This window comes from Canis lupus, chromosome 10 (assembly GCF_048164855.1).
Source record: "Canis lupus baileyi chromosome 10, mCanLup2.hap1, whole genome shotgun sequence".
In the NCBI taxonomy this organism is placed as follows: domain Eukaryota; kingdom Metazoa; phylum Chordata; class Mammalia; order Carnivora; family Canidae; genus Canis; species Canis lupus.
The window spans coordinates 22,872,791-22,891,010 of record NC_132847.1 but is presented as its reverse complement, the minus strand read 5'-3'; the positions used below and the strand labels follow the sequence as shown (position 1 = coordinate 22,891,010).

General features: G+C 46.3%; 1 protein-coding gene across 5 annotated transcripts in view; it reads left to right on the top strand.

Moving 5' to 3' along the window:
• FSTL4 (follistatin like 4) overlaps positions 1–18,220 on the top strand; it is a 398,415-nt gene that overhangs the window by 178,469 nt on the left and 201,726 nt on the right. For all 5 annotated transcript variants that reach the window (XM_072841011.1, XM_072841010.1, XM_072841007.1 and 2 more), the window contains one exon: positions 14,854–15,102. In XM_072841011.1, the coding sequence (XP_072697112.1) occupies positions 14,854–15,102 (249 nt within the window). The remainder of the gene's footprint in view (positions 1–14,853; positions 15,103–18,220) is intronic.

Sequence of the window (18,220 nt, the reverse complement as noted above, 5' to 3'; positions counted from 1 at the left end):
CTTCCTTTGTCCCACCTTGCCACCACCCAGCTGCAATACCTACCAGAGCCAAGGAGGCCACATCCCTTTGGTACCCTTCCTTTTGAGGGCCTGACCCCAACTTGGCCACCACTGTAGTGTGGTGCCTTTCTGTGAATGATGTTTTTTTTTTTGTTTTTTGTTTTTTTTTTTTTTAGGATTCTATTTATTTATTCATGACAGACACAGAGGGAGAAGCAGAGACATAGGCAGAGGGAGAAGCAGGCTCCATCCTGGGAGCCCAATGTGGAACTCGATCCCAGGACCCCAGGATCACGAGCTGAGCCAAAAGCAGATGCTCAACCACTGCACCACCCAGGCACCCCTGTGAACTATGAATTTTTGTCACTAAGCTATCATTATAATTTACTTTCCATGGAATAAAAAGTGAGAAGTCATTCTGGCATGTTTAGAGTTGAGATGATAAGTGTGCTTTTTGTCAAGAATGAAAAATAATTTTGTCTTGTTTAACATGACTTGTTTCGAAGGGTATTTTGATTTTTAGTTCTGTGTAATTCTGTCACCATAACTAACATCGAGCCAGTCCTTATTACAGAATGATTCCTGTCCTGGCTTCAGGTAGACAGACGTCCATGAGCGTCAAGCCCTACTTTGCAATGCTACTGCCTCAGGAGGACAGGACTAGTCAAAAACAGGCTTGTAGAGGTCAGGTGGCATCATAGGCCGGAGACCCACACTGGCTGTGCCTTCTTCAAGCAAGGCATTGCTTACTCAGAAGGTAGTTCAAACTCAGCTCGGTCTTTTCTGTTTCTTTTATCAGAAATGGTCCAAAAGGGGTCAGTGAATGACATTGTATTTGTAAGCAGCCACATCTGTCTATTGCCAAAAACCGTGCTACTGCGAGTCTCCTACTCCAGGTTTCATTGTAGAAGATAGGGTACAAGTTATTCATGATACCTGTTTCCTCTTTATCTCCACGGCACCCCAGTACTAGACTTCTCCTTATTGTTTAAGTTCCTGCTGATGGGAGAGTTTAAATTTGCTTTAAACCTTCAGGTGAACTCAGAAAAATTAAAATAGGCCCCCTGTCAGTGACCCCAGCCTTTCCTAAGTTTCTTCTGCCGCAGAAACTCTTCTCACCCACGCCCCGAAGTTGCAGAGTGGTGGTGCATTGAATATAACATCTCTGTATTTATCTCCAACTGTTTTTTAATTGTTGCATTCTCTTCTAAAAAAAAATCATTATCTGACTTTTGCCTCTGGCAATATGGCAGATAAATATTTGTTAAATCCTTCAAAGCACTGATGGGCTGGTAAGAACATACTTAGAGGCTGAAAAGACAAGTGAAATCAGGAACCCAGAGAGCTGAAACAGCCCTGCAGCTGGCTTTCCCTGGAGGGCTTTGCCCAGTTGGGTCAACTTTAGCTTTCATTTGTACACCTTGTATAATTCAGGATGCCAGGGACAAATCCCAGGGGCCTTCCAAGGGAGACCTATCTGGAAGATTTTCTCCACTCCACATACACGTGAGGGACACCTAAGGATTCCATCAGCAGTAGAAAGACAAATGAGAAAGAAACCTGTCCAAGCAACTGCAAAAGACAGTGTGCAACAAATCTTGGCACGAGTTGAGAGTAGCAAGGCGACAGAGTGGGAGAGAATGCCTGATAATGCATAGTCACGTGCTGATCTGCAGAAGGAATTATAGTGCAGATGCAAAGCACCTGAAAAATCTCAAGCATATATTTAATTTAACCTCTAACGATGGAGTCCTTGGATAACTGGCACAATCAAGATAAGCCCATCTTCGAACCATGCCTCAAGATCTTTCAGAGAAACCTACAGAGAATGTGAGCTCATTTTTTAAAAAAATCTTAAGACCCCATGGGTTAAGGCACCATGTAGGAATCAGCAGAAAGAGCAAAAAGACACACATATAAAATGTGTCTGTCGAATATTTTTAAAAGATTGAAAATGAGATTAAAAATCAAGAGGTTATACAAATGACCAATCACCTCTGTGCACAACTAAATAAAACCTCTAGAAATAAAAATTCAAAGTTAAGCACTCCATGGGAGACTATAAAAGTAGATTAGAAAAGCCAAAGAGGAAATTCAGCAGCCGGAAGATGAATTTGGAAGAATTACACACAGTGCAGCACAGAAAAATGACACATGGGAAATGCGAACGAGGTAGGAAAGGTTGAGACAGAAGGAGAACTTGCCACACAGGTCTAATCAGAATACCCGAGGAGAAGAAAAAGGAGAGAAGCAATGGAGCAGAGATAATATTTAAAGGAAGATGACTGTGAGTTTTCACAAAATGATGAAAGACAAGAATCCTCACTCATAGGAAACCCGATGAATTACAAGCAGAACCAATGCAAAGAAACGTGCATGCTTACTTCACAGGGAAGCTGCAGAAGAACGAAGAAATCCTAAATACCTACATGGGAATAAAAAGACTGTCAGCTGACATCTTGAGAATAGTGGAAGCCCAAGAGCAGGGGAATAAAATGTTTATTGAATTGAGACGAAAAATCAGTAAAAATAAAATTAATTACACAGTGTGAATAGTTCTTTAAAATGGGGATACCATGGATATTTTAGACACACATAACTAAGAAAATGTGAGGCCTAAAATGGAAGAGAGATAAAGAATACATGACTCTTGTAATGTATTCAGGTCATAAAAGGAATGTTTGGTGTTTATGTGTTCCAAGGTTCTTTATATGGAGGGTATTTAATTTTTATTTGAGTAGATGGGAAAAAATGAAAGGTGAAATAAGGAAACAAAAGAGTAAAAGAAGAACATAGAAAAAGGCAGTAAACAACCTAATTAGAGTATCTCGAGTAATGAGATGTGTATACAGTGGACATCCTAAGGGAAAATGAATGAATGCAGGCATATGATGTGCATGAAGCCACTGAGTGTCAGAGCAGAAGAATGAAGTCTCAGATAAATCAATACAGTATGATTGATTCATTTATATAAAATTCAGAAACATGTAGAACAAGCAGCATATTGCATAGAAATCGAACGACAAGCAAAAGCAAAGCAATAATAAACACAAAATTGAGGCTAATGTTTACCTCTGAGTAGAGATGAGGGGGATGTGGAGAAATTCGAAACTGAGAACACCATTCTTTTTCTTGAAATGGGTCCATGAGTATGTAATTGTTCATCGTATCACAGTCCTCACACTGTCCACAAAGTGCATAAGTATTCTCTCATAGCTCAGATTAATAAGAATAATTTAACCATTTATATTTGAATTTGACTTTTATGTGGTGTGAAACAGGGTTCCAATGTAATTTTATTCCAAGTGGAGACATGGTTACCCCAGCATCATTTGTCAGATGCCTCTCATTTTCCCAGTGCAGTGGTCACTCTGGTCACACATTGAATTTATATATATAATATATATTGGGATGTATTTCTGGTTCCCTTCTCCTATTTTACTGCCTCATCTGCAGTCCTTGATTTGTCTCTTCCTCGGTCAGTATCATTGGTGTGATCACAGCAGTGGCAGTTTGTGGTTTGATGTTCTGATAGTAGAGGTTAGGGCCTTCACTCTTCTTTTTTTTTTTTTTTTTTTTTCTTGGTTATTTGGGGGCACTTACTCTTCCAAATGAACTTCTTAAGATCATTTCATCCAATTCCAAAAGGATTGCATTAAATCTGTAAATTTATGGTAATGTCTTTCCACCCAAGAATAAGAAATGCCTTTGCATTTGTTCAAATCTTATTTTATGACCTTCAATAAGATTTTATGGCCATTTTGTATTGGTCCTATGGCTTTCTTGTTAAATTTATTCATAAATATTTTATGGTTTTTACCATTATTATGAGTGAACTCCTTTTACCGTTTCCATTTCTAATTATTTATTGCTAATGAAGAGAAGAATGATTAATTTTGGCATATTTATCATCTGTTCAACCACCTCATCATAATTCTCTTGTGATTTTAATATAGTCCCTGGAGTCTGTTTCCTAAGTATACAGATACATGGTCAGCAAAAAGATGTAGTTGTCAGTTGCCTTTTCCAAATTCCTACTGATTATTTCATTTTCTTGTCTTATTATACTCCCTTTTTGAATAAAAATGGTGATGACCGGTGTTCCTGTCTGGCTCCTGATTTTAGCTGAAACAGTGGTTGACCATTTAAGGCACCATATTTAAATTTTCCTCTATTCCTTTTTCCATAGAGTTTCTATTTGGAATGACTACATATTTGGAATGACTTTTTATTTCTCCTTTGAGAAGAGAATCCCAAGCAGTCTCCATACCCAGCACGGAGCCTGACACATGGCTCCATCTCACAACCCTGAGATCATGACCAGAGCCAAATATCTAGAGTCTCATGCTTAATTGACTGAGCCACCCAGTCAGTTATTTCTATTTTTTCTCTGAACTTTAAGATAGGTCCTGTACTTGATTATGGAAGCCAGTAATTTGAGTCTCAATAGTGACCATTCTGTCCTTAAATTCCTCTGATTTTCTTTTTGGCTCCAAAGTCATAATTCTCTTGAAAACCCCTCTTTGCACTGTACTCAGTTCTCCCAGAGTTCTAATACCAAGTTGTCTCTGTTGAATTGTCATCCTCTTCCTCTGGCTATTCTGGTTCTGATCATTCTTCCCCTCTCTGGAGGCTGAACCCCCTCCCATAAATGGTTATTTCCCACTGCCTGCTGATTGGAGCTCAAAATCACACACTGAAAGACCTTAAGGCAATAGTGGTCCCATAAATATAGGTGCCTGATATGGGAGTGGCTGAGCCTCGGGGTCTTCTTGTAGGAGGAGACAGGTAGTAGGACTCCTGCAGGGAGCTGGAGGAAGCCTCCTAGTCTCTGGTCTCAGTGGTAGACCAGGCAGCCCAGAAAGCCAGCCTCCCGTGAGTCTTTGTGCTCACCTGTCAGAAGCCTTAGCAGCTGGTTGGCTCAGGCAAGCCAGCTGGTGGGAGCTGACAAGAGAAGAAAAGACATTATCTATTTGATCCTGTTACTAAGCTTTGTTTTTATATTATGGCTGCTAATCCCATTGAGAGAAAAGGACAGATCTTTGAAAAGAGAAATTGACACCCCTCCAATTAGATAATACTAAATTCTTCTGTGCTAATATTAGATATTTTAATTGAGTTCCATTTAAAAAATAAATAGCAGAATAATCAAGGAGATGAGCATGTTATTCTATTTGTGAGACACCTCTGTGAGAAGTGGTCTGCAAGGTAAAGTATTGACCTGGGGGCAGCTCTTATACAGCCAGTAAAGGGCCCTAGGAGAATGTGGCAAACCCTCCGTGCTCATAAGTCTGGAGTATAAATGTTGGGAAGCACCACGGTGCCTCACGCTGAGTGTCTCCACAATAATCTGTGAAATAATTGAAAGCAGCCCGTGGTGTCATGGCCTTGAATCATTAGTTGGTGGAGAAGCAGGAAAGAACCCACGTAATGAGGTATCAGCAAGAGAGTGGAGACCCATCGAGAGCGGCAACATCTGGCCCCCTCAGCTGGAAGATGCAGGGAGCCCCGAGGAGCCAGAGAAAGTGACAGGAGGGCTTGGTACCAGGAGGAAAAAATGAGGGTCTGGTGACAGAGAATAAGACAGATGCAAGCTGAAGAGGCTTTAGGCAAAGAACGGGAACTTAGGGATGGGAATATATTTGGAGGAAGTGCTCTAAAACAAAACCATTTTGCAAAAGAAACTCTCCCAAGGGCAAGAATCCTATTGTGTTTCACATTTTCATGCAGCTTCTCTTTTTTAGAAGGTCTCTGAAATAACCCTTCAAAAGCCAGTTGAGATAGCTTGATAGGGCGAACAGAGGCAAAAAGGAAGAGATCCTTGTAGTTTTAGTATAGCAAAGACATGCAAGTCAGAACTTGGGTTTTTATAGATCTAAATTCACAGGTGTGAGGTTGTTTTTCACATCTCACCAGATCTCTATAGAAGCCCCTCATGCTCCTGTGAAGGAAACTGAGGCTCACTCAGGAAGGAGACTTGCTGTGATAGAAGCCGGGTCTCAGACTCTCACCCTGTACTTTCCACATTGTCCACTCAAAGTGTCACCATGTCTGCTTCTTTAAAACCAGATTTCTGATGACTCAGATGTCTAGCTAATGATTTTGGGTGTCGGCAGTATCTTGATCCAGTCATTCCCTCTGGCATTTCCTGCAGCAGCTCTGTGTCAAGCCCAGTTCTATACTCTGAACATAAGAAATAGAACCTGGCCCTCACCCTGAAACCCGAGAGACACCCCCATCTCCATCTCCAGCCCCAAAGCGTAAGTGACCTTGAATTCCGCTGCTTAGCGCCCTGCCCCCAGTACCTGTTGTTCCTTTGTGACCTGCTATTCTTGTGCTGTGAGAAGTGCTGAGTGCTGGCCAATAGCCTGGGAGCCCGTCTTAGATGGAATATGCCTATGGGAAGCCTCAGGAAGAATGTTCTCGAAATGGTGAGTGAGGCCCGTCTACTGTTATCAGACAAAATAGAGAGCGAGGTGGCATGATAGCACAAAGGGCTCCCGGAAGGAAGAGAGACACCAGGATTTGATCGTGGTAAGTGGGTCTGACCCCTCCACAGGCAGAAGGGCCCAGGCCTCGTGCTATCTTTGAAACTGGGCTCCAGCCTCGCCTTGCAGGTCAGAGCCCTGGGGTGTGCAGCTGGAACCTGCAGAATTTGAGCTACAGATCAGTTCTGAGCCCTGGGAATGTGGGATTTCAGAGGCTGGGCAAAGTTTACATGGGCTGAGCAAACCCCAAGTACAAGGAAAATTCCAAAAGGAAGCATACCCTTGAGATATTTTGAAGTCTGCTGTTTTGAGTCTGCCTTTTAAACCCAGTCAGTACAAGGTATTTATTTGGGGCAAAGATGCTCACTTCCTCGTGAAGGTGGGCCACCTGAAGATGGTTACCAGCCCGCTCTCGTGTCCACTTGCGTCAGTAAAGGCACATGGCTTCATGGCTCTCAGTTCTGTCGAACCTATTACTTACTGAATTGAGCACCTACTATGCGCCGACCTCTACAAATTATGTCACTTAGTCCTCAAAACAATCCTGTAAGCAACCAACCGTTGTTACCTACGTTTTTAAATTAGAGGGAGAAGAGGGTAGGGGACCTGGCAGGGGTCACATAAGTAGCAAGGGTCAGACTGCAGTGTTGGGTCAGGGCTGATGTTTGATTGGCCCCTTCATCTGGTAATGCACACTTACCCCAGCTCCGTCTTGCTGTGCTCCAGCACAGCAAAGCTCAGCTCAGTGGCCAGGGGCTTTGTGTCCTCTCTTCTGGGGTCTCTCAGCGAGGTTGGAAGTTCTAAGGACAGATGTCCAGCGTAGGGGGAAAGGTGAAGCTCCATGGCAGCCTTTTCAAATGACATCTGTCGCTGTAGGCACTCGGTGATATTGGGGACCATACCCAAAACTTGTGAATAAGGCAAAGGGCAGGTGACACATCCTCCCCAGTCATGCTGGCGGAGTGTTTAACAGGCCTGCTCAGGGTCATTTATGATCTGGGCCAGAGGATGCATCACTGTGTATTTCACTATGTGCTGCTATCTGAAGGCCCTTACTCTGCAGTTACCCACTAACTTGTAGATTTCTTTCCAGTAAAGATACAAACCGTTTCCTCCTGGTGGAAAAAATAGCCCCAAGGTTGTGTCTTCTTGCCTTTGGATGTCGTTCACCAGCTGTGTGCCTCACCTGACCTGCTCAGTCCACTTTCTGTCTGCAATGCCTGGGCACCCCTGAACCAGCTTCTTTCTCACTCCCGCATTAATGCAGGTCCCTCATTAACACATTAAATAAATCTTCACCTCAGGCTCACTTTATATTCTCATGAGAGGCATGCTTTTAAGTTTTTGGAAAGTACACTTTAGCATTGTGTTCATCTGTGGCTGGAAATGGGCACCTCCAGAAGCCCTGCCAGACACATGGGAGAGTATGCAACAACTGACAGTCTGTTGGATGCAGACCCTTTGGCCGGAACTGAGAGCCTGCTGGAGGTTGAAAGTCTTCCTTCCCTTCCCTCATCCCAGGCATTTCTGACTTTGATGAAATTGTTTGTTTTCAGTTTTTTTTTTTTTTTTTTTTTTTTTTTTTTTATTTATGATAGTCACAGAGAGAGAGAGAGAGAGAGAGGCAGAGACACAGGCAGAGGGAGAAGCAGGCTCCATGCACCGGGAGCCCGACGTGGGATTCGATCCTGGGTCTCCAGGATCGCGCCCTGGGCCAAAGGCAGGCGCTATACCGCTGCGCCACCCAGGGATCCCTGTTTTCAGTTTTTAATTAAACTTTTTATTTAAATTCAATTTAATTGACATATAATGTATTATTAGTTTCACAGGTAGAATTCAGTGATTCATCAAATAACACCCAGTGCTCATTACATCCGCAAGCCCTCCTTAATGCCCGTCGCCTAGTTATCACATCCCCCCACCAACCTCTCCTCCGGCAACCCTCTTTGTTTCCCAGAGTTAAGAGTCTCTTATGGTTTGCCTCTCTCTGTTTTTATCTTATTTATTTTTCCCTCCCTTCCCCTATGCTCTTCTATTTTGTTTCCTAAATTCCACATATGAGTGAGATCATATGGTGTTTGTCTTTCTCTAGCTGACTTATTTCACTTAGCATAATACCCTCTAGTTCCATCCACATCCTTGCAAATGGCAAGATTTCATTCTTCTTGATGGCTAAATAATATTCCACTATATACCTGTATCTACATCTATCACGTCTACTTTATTCATTCATTTGTCGATGGACATTTGGGCTCTTTCCAAATGGTTTGTATTTAAAGCCAGTTTACTGGACCTCAGTTTACAATCTGTGAGCAACATATATAACAAGTTACATTAGCTTCCAGCAATGGGTAACCAGATATTTCTGTTAAGCGTGGAGACCTAGAAAATTTGGCACATCTTTCAGAGCTCGTCAAAATCTTTCTTTTAAGAAGCACGCAATTGCTTCAGCTTAGGGTCTGCTCTGGGGTCACTGAGAGGAAATCACATCTGCCCAGCAGTCACCTAAACAATTTCTTGGGGTGGGAAAAACCAGAGAAGTGGGGACAGGAAGGCACTAAAACTGAGAGGCATCCCATTAGAGAGAAGGGGCCACTGGCCAGAGTGCCATGCATGATAAAGAGTGGGTTTGGGTCTGTGATGCTCAGAGACCCAAGCGGGGCTTCCTTGTATAGCACTGTAGACCTCCACCCCATAGAGAAAGTGCTAAATGGGCCTCTGAGCTGCATGCTCTTGGTGTGTGAGCAGCAGAGATCCTGTATGGCAGGCGTGCTGATGTTTGGAGGTATCCTGATATTGGAGAAGCTCAAACTGTGGATGTGTGGACTCTCCTGGCATGAGTTCCTTGAGGCAGGAACATATTCCTAGCTGAGCAGATTGTCCCAGGTCTGAAGGATTTGGGTAAGACTGATTGAAATCTAGGCTCTGCTACCTACAACCTACTTGTTATCTGAGCACAGGCAAGTCACATCTTGACTCATATTTCCTAATCTGTAGAATGGGCATGTATATATGCCACAGATACACTCAGTGTGAGGCCTGTTGTGAGGATTAGAGAATTAGATGAGTTCCTATGTTCAAAGTGTTAGGCATGGCACCCCTGAATAAATAGTAGTTACTTTTACATTGCCTTCTCTGGCTGGTTACTAAAATATTCATCTCCCTAAGGGTAACCATAGATTCTCTTCCCATTGAGTGTGAATGAGACTTTCCAGGGCAGAGGTGGACCTGGCCCAGCCCCAGTGCCCAGGACACCCAGAAGGTATATCGGTTCCCACCAAGGTGGCTCCTGGTGAATGACCAGGAAGGCTGCTCTCTTCCCCATCAGCAGCCCGGGAAGTTGCCAAGAGCCTTCTGGCCTATGGGAGTGTTTGAGGATGAGCCCCGTTCAGCCAGGAAGGGAGCCAGGGTGCTGAACATCAGGGCTATTAGACCTCTTTTCAATACTTAGTACTCAGAGGCTGACAAAGACTTCCAGAGAACCAGAGTCACGCCACTTTCCCAAGGGTACAGTTGGGCAAAGTGGCAATTTTGCATCTACAGTCCCGGCTGCCTGCAGACTAGGTCTGCCTGGCAAGCTTTGTCTCAGAGCAGGGCTTTGTGAGCCAAACTTCTTCCCGTGTCAGCCCCATGCTCTGCAAACTGAGCTCAAGCCCCCAGGCTGCTGCCCCTCCCCTGCCCCATGGCTCTGCCCCATGTCTTTCAGGTCTCAGGACAAATCTCACCTCCTCAACAAGGCTTCTCTGAGTCCAATAGCATTGGCCCCTTGTGGCAACCTGTGTCTCCTTGCTAGCATTTACTATATACATAGTATATACCCATATTTTTATATACCCATTATATACCCATAGTATTACCCATATTTGTTTTTTGTTTGCCGGTTCACTGTCTTGTTTGTCTCCCTGCACTGCAGTGTTCTGCCCTGAGGACAGTATCCTAGTCTGCCTTGTGTCCCCAGCCCCTTGAATAGGCACCTGGGAGGTGCTCCAGGACTGTTCATTGGCTGTACAGATGGATGGAGAGCTGGTGCACGGGCTCCTGCAGCGCCCCCCCTGTTACCACCTGTGTAGGGCCCAGGAACTGCACTGGCTAGGGAGTTGGGTCTCTGCTGGCTCCTGCACAGACTCAAGTTCTGCAGCTCCATATGAGGTGTTTGCACAGTTTCTGTATGAGGGAGTCAAAGTTCATGCAACACTGTCTCCCGACCACCTTGCCTATGTCCAGGAGGACACGTTTTACAGAGAGGGTGGGGGTGGGGAGTCCAGGGACCATGAACTACAGCTCCTGGATGGCACACCCCACATATCTGAACACCTCTGTATGTACCACAGGCTCCCAAAGGCAAGTCAGGTCCTTAAAAACCTGACCATAACCTGGGCTATGTGTTGTAGTTCCCCAGTGGGTAGGTATTTTTGCTTAGAAAATAAAACATTGAATCCATCTGTAAAGGGCTGTATCTGCTGACGGGTGGGCACTTAGTTCCTATAAGGGACCTGCCAGAGACCACTGCTGTGCCAGGCTGGGGCTCACAGCAGGCAGCAGTGAGGCTGTCAGTGCAGGGAGGCTGGGTTTTGGTGCTGTCCACACCTTCTCTGGCCATGTCCCACTCTTCTTGGCCTGCTTGGGGCCCTGCAGAGTGGGCGGTTGCCTTAGAGCTAAGCTTCACCTCAGTGTGGCTTTATGGAGAGGTGGGATAAGGTAGTAAGGATTTCAGCCCTAGCCTTTGCTGGACGAGAACTAGAGCCCTCTAGAGATAACATAATGAGAAGCAGACTCTCCTTGGTCGTCAAGCCAGGGACAGGTTCTCAGAAGCACTGTATTGGGCAAACCTGCCTGCAGCAGTTAGCATCCCAAAGTAGAAAACTAGCGTGTTTCCCCTCACATGCCGCTCGGCACCATCCCCAAGAGGGAAGTGCTCACTGATGTACTTTGTACCAGGGAACCAGTTATGGAGACTTGAGTCCGTTCGGAAACAAAATCACTGAATCTTCAGTGCTGCATGTTATGGTCAGTGATGAGAAACAGGCCCCCTGCAACAGAGGAATGAATGAAGAAGGACCACCTCCTCCGTCTGATCCCTCAGTGCGATGCCACGGGCTCAGCTCCCACTGTCGCTAAGCTTCGCCACTTCACCTTCACTAGAAGGTGATGGCAGCCCAGGTCTGTGAGTTCAAATCAAGAATCCCAATCTGAGTCACAGAGGGGATCTCTTGCACCAACTGGTACAAATGGACTTTTTCTCTGGTGCTGTAACTTTCATGTAACAATTCCCATTTCTGACTGTGTTCAGTAAATTTAATTAGTGTCGAAAGGCACTTATTTGGTAAGATGATCGGTTTCTAACCTGGGTAAATGACTTTCTTTATGACTATAAATTAAGCATATTATATCTTTTTCATGCATCATGGTCATCTTCATAAATACTGTAGGCAGTTGCTGACGGTCTCACTTGGTTACCTTTCCCATTACTGTTTTATCATCGTCCTGCTAGGACTGGGGAATTCATTCTGTTTTAATAACAAGGAGGAAGTGGTGACAAGGGCCCTGTTTAGCAAGGAACCCACTGCTTGGTCCGTGTCTCTGTGCCCAGGGACGGGGTTCTGGCTCACTCCTGTGCAGAGTGCTCTCAGCTCATCCCTGCCCTGCTGGCCACAGGCTGAGAAAAGCAGATGCACGGCTGTTGGGCTACTTTTGTCTTAATTCCAAGTAATTAGGAATCAATTATTTGCCAACAGCCCATTTCTATGTCAGAGAGAACCTGAGTGTTCTTGACAACTCCTGTGAGCACAGATTGGCCCAAGTGTTTTCTTAGCACTGACTGCTCAGAGCACAGCCTGTATATGAGGGGGCCTCCATAACATCTGTGAGTTACTCAGACACGGGTATTGGAGGCACGGTTGTCCAGTGGTGGTCTTCAGAGGCACTCACTGAAATGGGGACCTGCTGTTATTTGAGGGGAGAAGGGGTTAGATGGAGGGGGTAATGCCCCCACCCTCCACTCTGCTCGCAAAGCTGCGAGCTGGCTTTGCTTGAACTGCCCAGGCTGGTCCACTGGAGTCCACTCTCCCACTCCAGATTCCAGTCTCCTTTACCTCACAAGGCCCACCTCCATGGATCTTTGTCTCCCTTTTGTGTCTCTATCCTTCCAGCTTCCCTCCTGCCCCCACGCCCAGAGGAAGCAAGAGGAGATGTACCCCTCAAAAGGTCCCCCTATGGGGACACGGGGCTCCCACTACCTTCCCTGTCTCAGCCTTTTAACTGACGTTTGAGCAGTGGCACCAAATCAGAGTTGAAGAGGTCAGCTTTTAAAACGACTGTGTTTCCTAAAGCCTGAGTGTCCAGGGCTATGTGAGGCCCATACCTCTAGGGCCTCTCTCATCCAGACAGTGGGGCAGACATTCTCAGGAAGGGAATCAGAGGAGGGGTGCTCAGACTTGAGCTGCCAGTGAGCACTTGGAGCTGAGTTAGCTGGAAAATGAGCACAGTCTGGGCAGCGTAGCTGGGGCATATACCCTGAAACAGGAACTGAGGCCAGAGACTCAGAAACTTTGGCTCTGCTTCTTCAAACTGCAGCGATGAGTGGGTGCCCTTGCCATCATACAAGAAGTTTATTAAAACAGTGATATAACGGCAATGCTTTGTGTTCTGGCCGTCTTGGGAAAGAAACAAAGGCTGGTATTTTTAGAGCTGTATTAGTTTCTTCCAGTAGCCGCCAGCACTTTCCAGGGTAACCCATTTTGCAGCTACCCAGGAGAGTCATGCTAATCAAACACACTCTGTGGCACAGCAGCTATCAACACCGTGGGTGGAGGGGCTCCAGCCCACAGCCTCCCACTGCCAAGAGCCCTCCGCTCCCCTCCGCCTGTCAACCTTGACAGGAAGATGTGCGCTGGAGCTGATGAATGCCGCCAAACCTCCGCTGTGACATGTGAGCATCAGCCAAGTGGATAAAGGAGATTCACATGCCTGCTTAGGATCTGCACTTTTACACTGCTCAGACATATTTTGACCTTCTAGTTTATTATGATTCAAGAAAAAGTCAATATTTCTTAGCTTGCCAAGGCTGGAAGAATTTAAATGAATTATTGAATCAAGCAGTTAATCTATCGATAACTGATTTTTTTCCTTTCAAATCTAGAATGATGAAAAGCAGGCTTAACCAAAAACAAGAAAAAGAAGGTTGTTTTTTCCCCCTCAGACATTTTAATCCCATTGAGATCAGACCTGGGGCTGAAGGTTCAGTGTTGACCACCCAGGTCATTCCATCTCACTGAGTATTTTGAAGAAGATAAAATTAAAACTCAAAAGCAAAGACTCTTGTGGCCATAAAACCTGAATTCATGTTTTAATTAATTTGTATTTTGATAACCCTTTCTTAATCTCAACTTGTGTTTGCTGCCATTAATGTTGCGTGGTTATCATCTCGTTTTCTGGACTCCTCTGGTAGAGTGGAATGTTGTTTTGGGGTGCTTGTTTGGCCTTTTGTGTACCTGGACCCTTCTAGCAATAAGACGTTCTCTCGCCTACCCGGCCTGCTAGGGTGTATGAGCTCTGGGCACCACTGCTTCACACAATTGTGCACATGTGTTGGGTGCGGGGGTACCCAGAAACGTGGCAGCAGCCATTCCCAGGGTCTCAGCCTTCCTACCATGGCTGTAGCTTCCTGCTTTGTGCTAGAAAGGGCTGGGCAGTAGATAGAGAAAGGCTATTGGTCCCACCATGGGTGGTGTGTATCCTGGAGAACCACATTTTCCCCAGAGAAAAAGGTCAAGCTCAAGCCTCCCTGCTGTGGTTGCCCCCATCCTGAGCACTTAGAGTACTACTTTCTCCTTTCATACCCCACACTGACTCCCTAGACTCTGCAATGGCTCCCTATGGCCAAACGTATCTGAACAAACTTCCTCAGCTTGGTGTTCTCTGTCTCCTGGAATCACACTTGGTATCCTTACCCTCCCCACCCCACCCCTGTACAAAACCCCTCCTCCCATCAGGTCTGTCCCTCCAGTGCGGTTATGGGAGCCATGGCTCAAGCCTCTGCCTTTGGCAAGCCATCCTTCTCTCATTCAGCAGGGTCCTTTGGCACTTTACTACCTCCATGTGGTCACCCGTTTATGCTTCCCTCCCAGGATGGACAGGGGTTGTGCCTGAGATATTTGGTGTGAGCCAGCCATAAAACCAGAACCCTGTACAGCAGGGTGCTGCTTTTGGCACCCCTGGCCACCTCCTGTCATTAGGACAGAGACTCTTTTGGGTACCCTAAGCCCCCAAGGCCTTGGCTGTGTCAGCAAATGGAACCACAAAGGAAGCCTTCGACCCCTACCACTGAATGCTTATAGCTCACCCTCTGTGTTTGTGTGTTTGGCAGGACTTTCTGGCCATGATGGGCTGCCAGCCTCCTGTGGGAAGAAGTTCTGCAGCCGTGGAAGCAGGTGCATGATCAGCAGAGAGACCGGGGAGCCCGAATGCCGGTGCCTGGAGGCATGCAGGCCCAGCTACATGCCCGTGTGTGGCTCTGATGGGAGATTTTATGAGAACCACTGCGAGCTCCACCGTGCAGCTTGCCTGCTGGAGAAGAAGATCCTCATTGTCCACAGCAAGGACTGTTTCCTTAAAGGTAGGAGGATGCCTCCTTGCCTCAATGCTTTTGGGTTTGGGGATGGATCTTCTAATGCCCTTTTGAGAAACGGCCTGGGAGCTGAGTCTACAGGTTGAATGTATAAAGACAGTAGAGGAAGAGGAAGGCTTGGAGCCTTAGCCAAATGGTAACAGCAGCATTTCAATGATTTATTGTGTGTCCACCTTCAGAGACCCCCCTGCCTTTAGAGGAGGGCCCCTTGGAGGGCAAAACCAAGGCAGATCTTTGGGGTAGGACAAGGAGGGGAAGTGAAGGGTTGGGACGGAACCCACCAAGTACCTGCAGCAGTGATGGAAAGGAGCATCAGAGACACTTGGACCTGGGCTTCCAGAGTGGAGGGCTCCACCCTCATGTACGGGCTGTGGCAGTGAGGGATGCCACAGGAGCAGATACAAGAGGGATGAGTCCAGGAGCAGGCAAGACTCTGGTAGGTCGAATTTTTCCAGTGATGGGAATAGTTTTGGACACATTTGTGGCCATCCTATGATGTTCACAACGAGGTGCTTCAGAAATCAAGAGGCACATTGTGGAAATGAGGCCAGGAAAAAAGCCCCTGGTCTAAAAGCCTGCCCAGCCCCCTGCCTGCAGATCTCCCCACCCCCATGAGCGCTAAAACACTTGACCAGTTGCTCCAGCTTTATTGGCCGTGTTGAATTTTATAGACTGATGTTCCGTTCTCTGGTTTCCAATATCCCCCAAATTATATTTTTCTAAAGGTTTTTCTTTCTGCCTCAGAGTGTGCCCAGCCTCCCTCACCATCGGTTATTCAAACAGCATTTCTCATTTCATGCAAGGGAAAAACAACCACCATGAAAACCGCCTCAGTGAGGGATGATGTGGAGGGAGCTGGGGAGGCCGGGGGGCCGCCGGTGAGAGCAGGTTGGGGTTCCGTTCTGCTTCATGCCGATTGAACATATCCACCAAATCCTTCTGATCCATTGAGGCTTTGTACAGATTTTGCAAATGCCCACCCTGCAATGGCAGTCCCTATAGGCTCCTGGTGGGAACTTGGGCTGCAGCCTGGCACTGTGACGTCCCGGCTGTGTGACTTGGGGCACATCACTCCACTTCTCTGGACCCTTCCTTTGCTGTGAAATGGGGCTCTTGGCAGTACCACCTGCTCTGTGGAGGAAAGTAAATGAGAGGCTACACAGAAACTCCTCAGCACGTGCCGGGCACATCACAAGTGTTGTGTATTCATGACGCCTGTCATCATCTTTTAATCCAGTGTGGCCTTGGACCTAGAGCACAGAGAGGCACAGGTCATGCCCCCAGGGAATGCAGAGGCAGGACCAAGGGCCCCAGCCAACGGGTGTGGGGTCCACCTGGCTTGCTGGTTGGTGGAGTCAGGGAGGAAGGTCCTGAGGGTCAGGTCCTAACATTGTTCTTGAGACGCCCACCTGGAACCAGGGCTCCCCTTTCTGAAGACCTAGCTCTGTGGGTCTGGATGGCAAGGAGGAGCCTTCACTGCCTCCTGCTCAGATCAGCTCCAGCCACAGGCCACAGGAAGGCCAGCCCAGCTCTGTTCCGGCAATGCCACAGGAAGTGCCCAGCAAACAGTGAAGCCCTGTCCACTGACCACAGGGGCTTGGCAGCAATGGAGGGCAGGTGAGCCCTAGGGAGGGGGCTTTGGGTGAGCACTTCCCCACCTTCACCAGAGCAGGAGCAAGCAGTAACGGAGGACTGGAGAGGGAGGTCTTAGAGGAAAGGTGGGAGTGAAGGGCAATATACTACAACCCTACCCCAAGATAACAGTAGAGTATTTAATGCCATCCACAGCTCCACTGATGACAATTTGTCTTTTTTTGTCCCTAGTTCCAGGAAGTTATTGATAGAAAAATACCTTCTTTTTTCATGCAAAGAGTAATTCCAAATTCATCCATGTTCCATTCTCTTTTCCTATCAGACTTTACAAAGAGAAGTTCTGACTTCATTCTTGGGTTTCATCTTTGCCCCAGAAGTCACTATTAGGGCACTCCTTTCTGGGGCCAGAGTTTGGAGAGAAGGGGGGGACACGGTGTTAGATTCAAGGGGCCACAGTTCAGAGCACCCCCTCTGCTCCTGTGCCCTTGGCGGGGTTGGGAGGCAGGCTCCCCTGAGCACTGTGTGAGGACCACAGTCCTCTTGCTCTGCAAGGGAGGAAAGGCAATATTCCAATCCCCAGTTTCAAGAAAACTTCTGGTATCACATTGCGGTTGCTATGGCAATGGAATTCCTCGTGAATGCAGAGTGAAATATAACATCATTTAGGGATTATTAGCATGTGAGAAAAGCAAAACTGAACTCAAAAGCATTGCTTCAGCTCGTATTTACAGCTTTTGGTACCAGCTCCCCTGACATCCCAAGCAGGGTGTCTCTTGCCAAAAATCAGGGGGACAGAGGGAAGTAGGATGTCGTATCTCTTTCTGCTCGTGGCCAAATTAAAGTCACATTTGTTCTCAGCACCAAATACCACCAGAGAAGACTGAGATAGTGGGTGGAATTCTCTGTAACTTTAACTTCTTATAGACTTAGTGTTTTAAAAGTTACCTCACGACATGATATTCCTATCTGTGTACGAGCTTGGCACTTTTAAGATTGTTTTTCTGTCTCGGTTTTGAATTCACACTGTATCTCCTGCACTGTTTGAGAAGACAAGCTTGCTTCCAGCCATCACTCACTACACCAGGATTGTATTATCCCAGATGATACAGTGTCATAGTTGAGCAGTTTTCCAAACAAACCATGAAATTATGGAAGAAAGAAGGCTGTTAGGGCTATAGTTCTGAGATTTCCTCATCCTGCATGTGTTTTTAGGAGCACTTTGGTGCTTCAGAGGAGAGTTTGCAGGCTCATGAAATCAGAGGAAATAATTTCGATTTTTAACCCCCAAAAAAGAAACATACTATGCGCTCACTAACAAATCCCTTTTTTAAGTGTTACTCCACTGGGGAATAAAAACCCAGCCTTTTGCTGCAAGGCAGAACAGAGATAGGTCTTGCTGCTCCAGAGACTTTGTTGTTGTTGTTGTTGTTGTTACTTTGAATGTTATTGCTTTAGGAACTTAAATTAGGTCTCCCACCTCCAGGGCATCTCCATACTTCTGCAAGTCTTTCCT